Genomic DNA, 12,116 nt, shown 5'->3' on the forward strand with positions numbered 1-12,116 from the left:
GGGGGGAATCTTACATAATGTGGAGGCATTCTTTGCTGCTGGCAGGAGGTGGTGAGGTCCTCTGAGTCCCTAAAGGGGGTTTAAAGCATGAGGAAGCACTCGGAAAGTGCAAACCTTTGTCTAGGCCTTAGTGTCATTACAAAGCTGTAGGAGCTGGATCGTGATCCCGATCGCCATCAAAATTTAATCATTTGTTCTTTAGGACAACCTCAAAGTTTCCTGAAAATTTCATCAAAATCCATTCATTACTTTTTGAGTAATCTTGTGCAGAGACAAACAAACCTGAACCTCCTCAGTGATAATAAGAAATGCTGCAGAGAGGAGTGAGTTGGGAACTTCTCTTTTTGTTTTGTTGCCTTGGATTGGAGTTTTAGTTTGATTAAAAGCAATCATCCTCCAACAATAATCTAAATTAATGAAGTTAAGTTAAAAGAACTTGTTTTAAGCCTCGACGTAGTCTTGGAATTTGTTCAAACGGAGCCACCTGTGAGCAGTTTAATGATCCAAACCTGTCAAACATTCCCCACCTGTTGGAACAGAATCGACTCCAGTTCGACACCTCTGAGCAGTGAGGGGCATCACGAAGACCAAGGAACTCTTCACACAGGTCAGAGACAACGTTGTGGAGAAGCACGGATCGGGGTTAAATATCCCGATCCCTGGAAAACCCACGACGCGCCTTTAAACCCATTTTTCGGAAATGTAAAGATCGTGGGACCACAGCAAACCTGCCAGGAGGGGGTCGTCCACCACAACTCGCAAATTAAACACGGAGGGAATTAATCCGAGAAACACCCTGATGGATGGAGGATCTGTACAGAGCTGGGCTTCATGGAAGAGTGGCCGGAAAAAGACTGGACTCTTTGGGAATTTGGTCCACAAACATGTGATCAGAGGAGACCAAACTGGAACTTTTAGGCCATCAAGGACAACACCACGTCTGATACAAACCTACCACCTGTTATCATGCTGAGAACACCATCCCTACAGGGAAGCATGGTGGTGGCAGCATCATGCTGTGGGGCTGCTTTTCACCAGCTGCGGTTGGGAAACTGGTTGGAGTTGAAGGAAAGCCGGACAGATGGACTCAGGGATCTGAAACGGTCCTGGAACGGCCCGGCAAAAGCCCAGAGCTTCCGATTCTCTGGTTCGATTTAAGATTGTTGGACGCGAGCGGCGACCCGAAGGAGCTGGAGCGGCTCGGACAAAACCTCCGACAATTAGATGGACCGAGATCGTGGAGACGTTGACTTGGTGACGAAAAAAAGGGTCTCTAATGAGTTTCAGGGGGGGTGAATACATACGCACACGTCCTGTTTCAGTCGTGTGTTTTTATGTTTTTTTAGAATTATTTAAAGCGAGTTATCGTTCCTCGTTTAACTTCATTCATCTGAAGCATTCTATGCACATTTATTGGTTTTAGTCCGGTTAAATGCTCTGAATGTGCACAGCTCGACTCACCTTTGCTCCTGTGCTTGCTCGTTTGGAACAAGCATGGCCTATTTTTTTTTTTTCTTCCTGTGAACTTACAGACACGTTAATCTAATTACTGCTCGGCACCCGCCCCGCCAGGTTCTCTCCGAGAGAAACGAGGTCAAAGAAGAAGAAGAAACCAGGTCACACATTCTGATCGAGAAACACGTAAAAAAACGCAGAAAAATGAATATTTTTTTTACATTTAAAACACAACAAGTAAGAAATAGGAACCAGGAAGGTGTGAGCGTGATTATAGATAAAGCTCTTATTGGTTTTATCAGATTGAGAATTACGCAACACGATTCAAAGCAAAGTTCACCAGATATGACTCGATTTATGAGTCTTGCATGAACTTCTTTCCTGTCGTTTCTCTGTAAATTAATCTCTAATCATCCCAGCAACACACAAGTTTATCCCATCTCTTAATATATTTTTTGATTTTACAGGAAAGATGCTACCTATTTAGTTTGCTTGACATCTGAAGGGGGAGAAAAAAACAAAACAAAAACTGGTCGAAAAGCTGAGCAAATCAATAAATGAGCGCCTGAATAAACTCATTGTTTCCCTGGTTCGGTGTCTGCGAGCGCAGATTACAGTGATCCAGAAACAATGAGATGAAAGCAAGAATCCTCAGACAGACTGGTCTGAACTGGTCTGGGTTTGCTCTGCTCTGCTGTGTTTTTTTCTTCTTTCCTCCAGGCACACGCTGTGTTGCAAAATAAACTCGCTCACCGGGGATCAGACTCGGATTTATAGTGTTTCTGTGTGTGTGTGTGTGTGTGTGTGTGTGTGCGTCCGCCTCAAGGCTTTCTTTCTTATCCAAACCCCCCTTTTTTTTAAAATGTTCAGTCACTTTTGGGACTTTGTGAACGAGGCTGAAATAAAGAACTCTTACATTAGACCTAAGTTAAGTTTGTTAAGCGTGTTTACGTGGCGTTTGCTCGCTCTGTGTTGTGTCTTTGTGTCATTTTTGACCCTGAAGCCAAAGCGCGGTATAATCGCCAGCTCCCTCCCCTCCTGCCTCGCAGAAAACAGGAAACTCTACTCAGCAATTCTGCATTTATTTGCTTTCCGTGAGGCTGTTTGCAAATTCACAAACTAATGCTCCGATCCCCTTAAAGAGGTAGTTTAGATGTCTTAAAGTGAGGGTCTGAGAAAAGGTTCCTGATAATTAATATCTTACCTGTTGTGGATAAGTCTTTGAACGACTCCGCTTGGAGAAATAAAGTTTAATTCTGACTGGACTGATGAGCTAACGGCTAGTCAACACTCTTTTATAAACCTTCACATTACAGATAAATGTACATGGAATTTCATGCTTATTTGTAAGCGCAAAAAGGCAGCAGCAGCTAGCAGTAGCACTTCCACTGCAATAACCACGTAAAACAAAGTGATGCACACATTAGTCCAGATTAGTCTCAGTCCAGTCAAAACAGCTGTTAGTTTGTCTGATCAGAATTAAATTAAGCTTGTTTTTATTTATTCCCCCGGTGGTACAGCACCCACCACACCCCTGCTTCCCACAGCCTTGGCATCCGTCCACTTTGGCCTGAACTGTCCCTTTAACTCAGGCCTATTCAGGATACCAGAGACAGGAAGCTGCCAGAATCCCAAACTGTTTTTTTTTTTAACATGGAGCTAAAAATAAACACATCAGAGCTGCTTTTATTCGGACGGTCCTGGTCCTGGAGGACCGCCGTCCTGCAGCTTTTAGATGTTTCTCTGCTTCGACTCACCTGATTTAAAGGACTGAGGGATTAACAGAACTGACCTGGGCGAAACAGAAAACGGCAAAGGTGGAATGAGAGTCAAGGTGTCTCTTTCAAAGCCAGAAAGGTGGAACGTAAATTTATGGACTAAATATGATTTTTTTTTTTGTTCGCTTTGTCAACAACCAGTGATCAGTGATGTGATGTTGAGAAATGATGGCGTTTTAGTCAAAGATTGAAAATACGTCAAAGCATGTGCCGTTAATGACCCTCAGCTACTACCACGTCTAACTTTAGCTCAACATCTGTAAAACTGACCGAGCTACAGCCATTTAGGAGTTGGTTATTGTCGATGCTGGCGGCCATCTTGACTCCAAAAGTCAATCGGCGGAGTGCTTCCTGTGGTCGCCCCCTGGCCCGTTTTGTTACCGACTGACTGGAGACGTCGGTCGCAGGGTGCACACTGTTTTTGTGCAGGAAATTTCAGACGCCAGTTGATGTTTTCATGAGATCAGCGGCCATGAAGCCCGTCACGATGGGCGACCGCAGACCGCCAAATTCAGATCGAAGAAAACACAAGCGATAAATATGACGCTAATGGGAGATCGGTGAAATAACGGTCAAGCTGAATTGTTTTATTTAAGAAAAGGTGATAATATATTTGAAACGGACACTATAGTGTGTAAATTTAATTTGTTTATATGTATATTTCGGTTTATATATATATATATATATATATATATATATATATATATATATATATATATATATATATATATATATATGTACATATTAAATGTTCCTTCTTTTGTTTCTCTTGTGGGTATGGTTGACATATTTCTCTAAGCTGCATGAGGAAGATCTTCCCTTTATTTTATTTTAATGTGCTTTTTAATATCACTGAACAGGAGTGAAAACATTTATGATGATGTTCGTGACTTAATGTGCCAAATATTGAGCATTTTCATAAATAATAAAACATAATCTGTGAAATTATCTCCGTTTCTCGTGGCTGAACGATAAAACAAGCAACTCACGGGCTACAAAATCCTCCTTTTTTTTTTTTTTTTAACGTCACATCTGGTTGTGACAGATATGAGGAGCTGCGGCTACGAACGTATTCAGCTCCTCTCCTAACACCATTTGAATATCTGCCTCCCCCCGTCGGCTCGTAAACATGTTTACGCGTCCACTCTTCTTCGACGCCCTTTCCCCTTTTCTTTCTTTCTCTCTCGCTCTCCTCTTCCTCTTCCTGTTTGTTTGCTTGTTATCCTCCTGCAGCTGCACAGCAGTGCCTGGAAAACGAGGGAAATGAAGGAGAAGTGATGAAGAACAGGGAGACGCGGAGTCCCCTTTTTGCTGTCCGTGCACGCTGTGTTCACATCAGTCGGCGTGACTCTGCACGCACGTGATCAGCAGGCCTCAGATAAAAAGGACAACCAGCTGGTGGGAATCAGACTTTGTGTGCACTGCAGATAAAGAGACGTCCCTGACTGCGTGAGCACATCTGACGTCTAAATAAAGACACGTGAATGCAAACGGCGTGCATATTTTTTTCTTGGAAGCATCGAAGAGACGTCGAGCGTTCCGGGCCCGGCATTTTTGAGCCTCGGCCAGCGGCATCGCGTTGACGCACCGAGGTCCGGCCCCATGAACCCGGTGGAGGCTAATAACGGTCACTGTGTCGCACACTCAGAAATAGAAACTTGGCCTGACCCGAGTTTGAGGTGAGAAACCAAATACAGGCAGGCCCGAAGGAAAGAGCTTCGCCCGCCGGTTTCCCTGCCAGGTGTTAAATAAAAATGTGGCGCAATCGGCCGAGCCTCAGAGTAGGTGCCGAGGAGCCTCTTGGCTGCTGTCACGCCAGATTTTAGCTTCATTTTTGTAAAATTAACCGAATTACAGCTGTTTTTAGATTAGCTATGGTTGATTTGATGTGGCAGCCATCTTGACTCGGCTTGATTTTATAAGTTAATGATCTGTTAGCGCTTAGAGTTTATAATTAAGACGACTCTCAGCTACTACCACACCAAATTTCAGCCAAATATCTATAAAACTGACAGAGTTAGAGCCCTTTTCGTGTTTGCTAATCTCAATTAGCTGTGGCAGCCATCTTGAATCAACTTGATTCCACAAGTTAATGATCTTGTGATCTGGTAGCCCTCAGACTTGGTGTTTAATATGACTCTCAGCTACTACCACACAAAATTTTAGCTCAGTATCTATAAAACTGACTGAGTTATAACTCTTTTTGTGTTTGCTAACCTCTTTTAGCTGTGGCAGCCATCTTGACTTGACTTGATTCTAAAGGATAATGATCTGTTAGTGCTCAGTTTATAATTAAGACGACTCTCAGCTACTACCACACCAAATTTCAGCTCAATATCTATAAAAACGACAGCGTTATAGCCCTTTTTGTGTTTCCTAATCTTGTATAGCTGTGGCAGCCATCTTGAATCGGCTTGTTTTCCAAAGTTAATCAGCTGTAGATGTGCATCCAGTGATTACTCAGTGAGAATTTCATGGGATTCTGTCCCGCGGTTCATGAGATATTTTGCTAACAGACAGACCGACACACGAACACATTCAGCTCCACGACCAGCCGCCCCAAAAAGGCGACATCAGATTGTCAAAACAAAGAGAGACCAGATGGAGCTGCGTCATCACTGCGATGTATTTTATTTTATTTTATTTTATTCAACATGGAGCTGGAAGAAGAACATACAAACAGAACGAGCAGCCACATGCAGCGGAGCTTCTTCCTGCAGTTATCTGCAGCTGCAGGAAGATGTTTACATGTTTTCGAACTGTGGAGAGCGACAGGGAACAAAAAAACAGCTGAGGGAGGAAAAAAAGCCCTGAGGGTAAATGTTAGCGAGGGAAAAAGGTTGCGTTCCAAAAACCAGCAAAGATTTCATCGTCCGTAATGTTATGCTGTGTTTATTTGATAAATAGCTTATTTTCCTAATCCTATCAGTCCTTGTTTTTCTTATTTTAATGAGCTTTGATTCTTCTGTTCATGGCTGGAATCCTGACGTCACATGGAGCTGATTACTGGAAGTAAAGCCTCGTTAGGAGGTCTGATATTCAGGCGAACGGAACCAGAAACCTCAACGAATCTCGTTTTTTTTTTTTTTCTTTTTCTGAGAAGTCTGTTATTACTGTAACCTAATAAAGGTCAACAACAGCTGGGGAATGCTTCAGAGCACCGGAGAGCAACGGGAAGATTATCAATTTTTTTTCTTTTCTTTTTAATGATCAGATAACAAATATTCTCATAAAGGTAGCACACTTCGGCTCTCACAGGGAGATAAAACAGCAGCGATGTCAACAAGCTATTTTTATTCCCTTACCAAGAAAAGTCTTTGTTTGTGTGAAGGACGTCAAAATTAGAAAGAAATATACATTACAAGTTGTAATGAGAGCAGAATCGAGCCCCAAGCTGTTTGTTGTCTGAAGACAAAGGATGTAAATGAAGTGATGTTGATGGAAAGAGCAGTAAATTAAATCAACGAGGAACAGAGACACAAAACCCCAGCAAATCACAATTTTAAAGGTCACTTTTTGCGTACTTAAACAATCACTAAATCAATCATTGCTCGATCCAGCTGTTTCTGATTGTCTTAGGTAACGAATATAAACAAAACTCTGGGATTTCTACTGTTCAGATGCTGCAAATGCTTGACTTGAACATTTTGTTCTTTGCTTAAACAGCTTGAAAAACAGACATGAGTAATAGGATTTGAAACAGAACTCCGGCAGTCATTTCCTCCTCGAGCTAAATGTGTGAATCTACCTCAAACCTACCTGAAAGTGATGGTTTGGGATGTGATTTTTTTGAAAAATAGCTCTTAATGTTTGTTATCGTTTCTTCCTGGGAATGGACAGATAAAACGGGGCGGATTTGATTGGTCGGTTCGGTTCGGGGGCGGGGCTTAGATTGAGCTACAAATACACGCTGAGCTTCTCGCGCGAGGCGCACACCGGAGAGGATTCTCACACAACCGCTAAACAACCTGGCGGATTTTATATCGCTTTTAACAGGTAATAAGGAAGTTATTTCGCGAATTTCGTTGTAAGTTAGCCGCCAGAATCGATTAGTATTATACAGTCTCGAGGGAGTTTTTTTTTTTTTTAATTATAGCACGTGGATAAAGCGAATGACGTAGGCGCATTTCATCATCCCTAATGCCTGGCAGATAAATTAATCGGCGACATAACTGCTGCTCTGGTTTTTTTTTTTTTTTTTTTTTTTTTTGCTCGTGTTGGGTACTGTTTTTAATCTGAATTCGCGGCCGCAAGACGCGAGGAAACGTTTGAGCCTCGGGAATTTCGTTAAATGTCGGTTAAATTGAACCGGGGCGGAACGAACCTGTCAAAACGCCGGCCGGTCGGCGGCACTTCCGGTCGAGCACATTTAATGAAAACTCAACTTTTCTGGTCATCGCAGTGCTTCAGAGCCGTCGCGAGAAATGGCACGATTTTAAAAGCCTTCGCCCCGCCAGAGAATACTATTCTTAGTTTATAACGTTTAATTGGTTGTGTCAAGGAGCTGCCGGGCTTTTATTGTGAAGGGATCCTCGCGTACTTCCGCCGAGGTCGCAAGCCGATGGCTCGATTTCATCAGAAAAATGTTGAACGAGAGCTTACGAATTATGTTGTTTTTTGAGTTTATTTTTGTTTTACTTTTTAACCAACACTACAAATAATCACCAAAAAACCCCACCTGACAGCTTTGCTTTGCTTTTTGCTTTTTAAAGAGGTCATTTTATTTTATAATTGCTCCACTGAGCTGTTAATCTGGTTCTAAGTATCTGTTGAGGAAGTTCAGCCTGTTCCATCTGGTTTTTTTATGAGCAACGCCTTGGTTTTTAGTCCTTTTGTGGCAATTTTTTTTACTCTGATTCATGTAACATAAAGCAAGAATAAAGGCCAAGAAGTATCTAAAAACATGATTTTTTTTGTTTTCTTTTTGGGGCAATAAATGAGTTATCTCTCTCTTTGTTTGTCCCCAGATTAAACCATGAGTAAGGACACAGAGATCGACATGGAGGAGGTGAAGCTCAACGAGGTGGACCCTGAGAAGCAGCCCATGACGGGAGACGGCCAGCCCGCGGTGGGAGAGAAGAACGGCAGCGTGAAGCTGAAGGTCCCTGAGGACGAGGTCACGTTCACCGGCCTGTCTAAGGAGGAGCTGATGAAAGTCGCGGGCACCCCGGGGTAAGAAAGGGGCTGAAGCGGACTCGTTTTAACTACCTGGATTTCTTTTGTGTGCGAGAATCTAAACATTTCCCGACCTCGTGTTTGTTGTTAGGTGGGTGCGAACCCGCTGGGTGCTGCTGGTCCTGTTCTGGCTGGGCTGGATCGGCATGCTCGCCGGAGCCATCGTGATCATCGTCCAAGCCCCTCGCTGCAAACCCATCCCGGAGATGAGCTGGTGGAACGAAGGACCCCTGTACCAGATCTCTGACCTTGACGCGTTTTCTGATGGCATGGAAGGTAACGTGTATTTGCATTTCAGAATAAATGTCTCCCTTCTTCTTCTTTTTGTTTCCTGCGTCAGCGTTGTTCCCAGAACAATAGGATTTTGGAGGAACCGTTAAAGGTTTCAGGCGCAGCTGATTCACGTGGGAGAGAAGTCCTGTGTCAGCCGGCCCCGATACGAAAGCTGCTGACTCGGCTGGCGCCGTGTGACTAAAAGCCAGAGGGACACGAAAAAGAACGAGTCACTTCTCTCATGTCTTCTAATCAGATCAGAGGTTAAGCTGAGCAACGCTTTTCATTTAAGTTTTAGATTTAAAAAGAAAAAAAAAGAACCTTTTTGTTCGTTAACTTTATGCAGATTTCAGGAAGGACAGAATGTTCTGTGCTTGAAGTGAGTTACTGGAGGGAACTCTCTAGTTTCCAAAAGGCTTTGGGAAGGATTCCAAAACTGCACGTGACCCGATTGTTCCCGCATAAAACAGGACCTCCTTGTATTCAGACTTCACATGGCCAGCAGATGGTGTGGATGAGGAGGGGGGGTTATTCACATGCTCCTGCTTTAAGTCAATACGTGCCCAAAAAGCTTGCAATAATCTCCCTTTATTTGATTTTATTTTTACTTTGGCCACAGCTATCGTGTCCCAGCAGCTCTCAGATCTTTGCCGCTCTTCACACACGAGCTCCAGGTTGTCCTCTGCCAGACGTGAAACTCACACCCCGGCGTTGTTATCCGATCCGTTCCTTTCTAGGTCTGGAGGACAAGTTGGATCAGCTGAATCAGCTGAAGGTGAAGGGCCTGGTCCTCGGTCCGTTTCACACCGTCCAGGCCGACAACCCGGCCACCCTCGACTTCACGAAGATCGACCCGACCCGTGGGAAGCAGGAAACCTTGCTCTCCGTCTTAGCGAGGGCCCACAAGAAGGGTAGGTTGTTTAACGCGTGACAACACGTTGGCCTCGAAAGAAGCGAAGAGCGAAGGGCTTCATCGTGCTCTTGTTTCTTGAAGGTATGTTTGTGGTGCTTGACCTGACTCCAAACTACCTGGGATCTGCGCCGTGGTTCACTGGCAGTAACGACGACGTGGTGGACACTCTGAAGGTGGGACATTGTGCACGAGGATCGTATCTGTTATTAAATTACTGTGTGCCCTGTCAGATCAATCAAGCAGCTGACGTTCTCTTGTCCTCCTCCAGGCCGGAGCGGAGTACTGGCTGAAGTTGGACATCGACGGCATCAAGGTGTCCGGCCTCCCCCTCGCCGCGAACTTCACCGACTGGCCGAAACTCCGGGCCGCCGTCCAGGGTAACCGCACCGACGACGACACCAAGAAAAGGTGAACGGGGCCTCCCTCTGACGCCGTGAAAGCAGACAGCCAGGGGGGGCAGCAGCAGCAGAGTCAGACGGTGTCGCTTTAAAAGAATAACGGAGCGGGAGGAGCGACGGAAAGCTCGATCTTGAGCCGCTCGTTGCTTCCCTGAGAGCAGCGACGTTTTCTGAGCAAACATGGAGATCAGAAGCATTCCAGTGTGCGGGGTCGCCTAGGGGCAGGTCAGCCAGAAATAAAACAACGGGTCAGGGATGGGGTTTTTTTTGGGGGCACAGTCATGGAAAGGCGACACCTGGTGGTGAAATTCGATCGCCTCTTTAATTCAGGTCACCAGTAAGAGATCAGGAGCGTATCCTGAGCTGATATCTGCAGTTTTTACCCGTTTTCAGTTGCTGTGGTCTGACGTCGCTCCTTGTTTTTTTAGGCTACTGATGGGCGTGGTCCAAGGCGACTCCGCTGCGAAGGTGTCCGAACTGGTCAACACCACTGGCGTGGACCTGGTCCTGCCCGACCTTCTCAGCAGCAAAAACGACGGTAGGCTGAAGCCGCCCGTTCTTTTTTTGTCGCCGTCCCTTCCGTCTCCGTTTGTCTTGCGTTGAGCTTTGACGGGTTTTTCGATGGCAGGCGTGGAGCGCATCAGAGACGTCGACGCCCTCCACTCTCAGCAGAGGAGCGTGGGCTGGGGGTTCGGTGCCAGCAAACTGGAGCACCTGTCCAAACTGGCGACGTCCACGGACCTGGTCCGCCTCTACCAGCTCCTGCTGTTCACGCTGCCTGGAACGCCGGTGTTTACCTATGGGGATGAAATTGGCCTTCAGGCAGGAGATGTAAGCTTTTTAAAATGACCAGCTGTTCAACTGTTTTGACATCTGTACAGCTCAGTATCAACTCCTAACCGTTTGCCTTTCAGGGTACACAGTCTCCGAAGATGATTTGGGACCTGGATAAGAAAGACGAGGCGGCTGAGGTAAACGTTCAGTCCCTTTTTAATAAACCTTTGCTCGCTTTAAAGTGCTCGCAGTGCATTAAAGTTCCCCGCTTTTCACATCAACAGGGTAATTGGACGGACCACAGCGTCATAAAGGAATGGTTTCAATCCCTCAGTGACCTACGAGGCAAAGAGCGTTCGCTGCTCCACGGCGACTACTACCCCCTGAACTCCTCAGCTTCGTCGCTCTCGTTCCTCCGCGTTTGGGACCAGAGTGAAAGATACATAACTGCTGTTAACTGGGGATCGCAACCCTTAAAGCTAAAACTTACGCTACTGCCTACAGGCAAGTTACAGTTCAGCCGAAACCTCCAGCCTTAAGGTCGCACCCAGCGATGTGTTTTAACGGTAGGTGTCTTTATTATTTCTGTGTCCGTAGATGGAGAACAGTTGCCAGAGACGGCCGAGGTGAAGATGAGCACAGATGAAAACCTGAAAGAAGACTCTCCGGTCGACCTCGATGCCATCACCCTAGGACCTGAAAAGGCAGTCCTCCTGCACTTCCCCTTTTCAGGCTAAAGATGGCGCAAAACCATAGGAACGCTTTCCTACAGATCAGATTTGTTTTCAAGAAGATGCAATTTTTTTTTAGGAATAAGATCATATGTTGAAAACCATAATAGGACTGGCCAGCATCTTTAAAAAAGAAAGAAAGAAAGAAATTCATGTCAAAGGATAAAAAAAAGATCTTTAATCGTCGACTTGCGTTGTTCAAATGTTAAGACATTCCACTTGTGTTCTTTGGGCATTCCTTTACCAGTTCCGTTGGGTTTTTAAGAAAAGTTTTAAAGTCGGGCTTTTTCGTCAATTGACTTTTTTATTTAACGTAATTTTTTTTGTTGTTTTAATTCTCTGAAACGTTTGAAAGAAAAACATTTTTACGTCGAATGCTCACGACCCAAGCTTGTGAAGAAGAACAGAGTTGAAAACAAATAAACTGGTCTGGGTTCACTTTTGTGCACTTGTTGTTTTTTTTTGTTTTTCTTATTTTGTTTTTTCTTTGACAATGCTGTTACAAGAATTGGTTTTGCCTCTAAGGTGAAGATAATATCAGATGAAGTGCTCGCTGTTTTTTTAGGTGCGTTCAGGTGTGAAAGTGTGTCACAGATGTTGGAGAGGAAGCGTGCCAAAG

The 12,116-nt window shown here is 44.8% G+C and overlaps 1 protein-coding gene across 1 annotated transcript; it reads left to right on the forward strand.

Moving 5' to 3' along the window:
• Positions 1-7,082: 7,082 nt before the first annotated feature.
• Positions 7,083-11,935, forward strand: slc3a2a (solute carrier family 3 member 2a). Its single transcript, XM_017414474.3, has 11 exons — positions 7,083-7,229; positions 8,201-8,405; positions 8,500-8,684; positions 9,419-9,592; positions 9,676-9,767; positions 9,863-10,002; positions 10,421-10,530; positions 10,621-10,823; positions 10,907-10,963; positions 11,051-11,270; positions 11,364-11,935. Exons 2-11 carry the CDS (start codon positions 8,209-8,211, stop codon positions 11,501-11,503), a joined length of 1,518 nt encoding a protein of 505 aa, XP_017269963.1. The 5' UTR covers positions 7,083-7,229; positions 8,201-8,208; the 3' UTR covers positions 11,504-11,935.
• The last annotated feature ends 181 nt before the right edge of the window (positions 11,936-12,116 follow it).

The sequence above is a fragment of the Kryptolebias marmoratus genome, linkage group LG7, assembly GCF_001649575.2.
Source record: "Kryptolebias marmoratus isolate JLee-2015 linkage group LG7, ASM164957v2, whole genome shotgun sequence".
NCBI classification, from domain to species: domain Eukaryota; kingdom Metazoa; phylum Chordata; class Actinopteri; order Cyprinodontiformes; family Rivulidae; genus Kryptolebias; species Kryptolebias marmoratus.

Coding starts and splice junctions, on each gene's coding strand:
- slc3a2a (XM_017414474.3), top strand. CDS start 8,209: ATGAGTAAGGACACAGAGATCGACATGGAGGAGGTGAAGCTCAACGAG. Junction 9,768..9,862: donor ACGTGGTGGACACTCTGAAG/GTGGGACATTGT, acceptor GTCCTCCTCCAG/GCCGGAGCGGAGTACTGGCT. Junction 10,003..10,420: donor GACGACGACACCAAGAAAAG/GTGAACGGGGCC, acceptor TTGTTTTTTTAG/GCTACTGATGGGCGTGGTCC.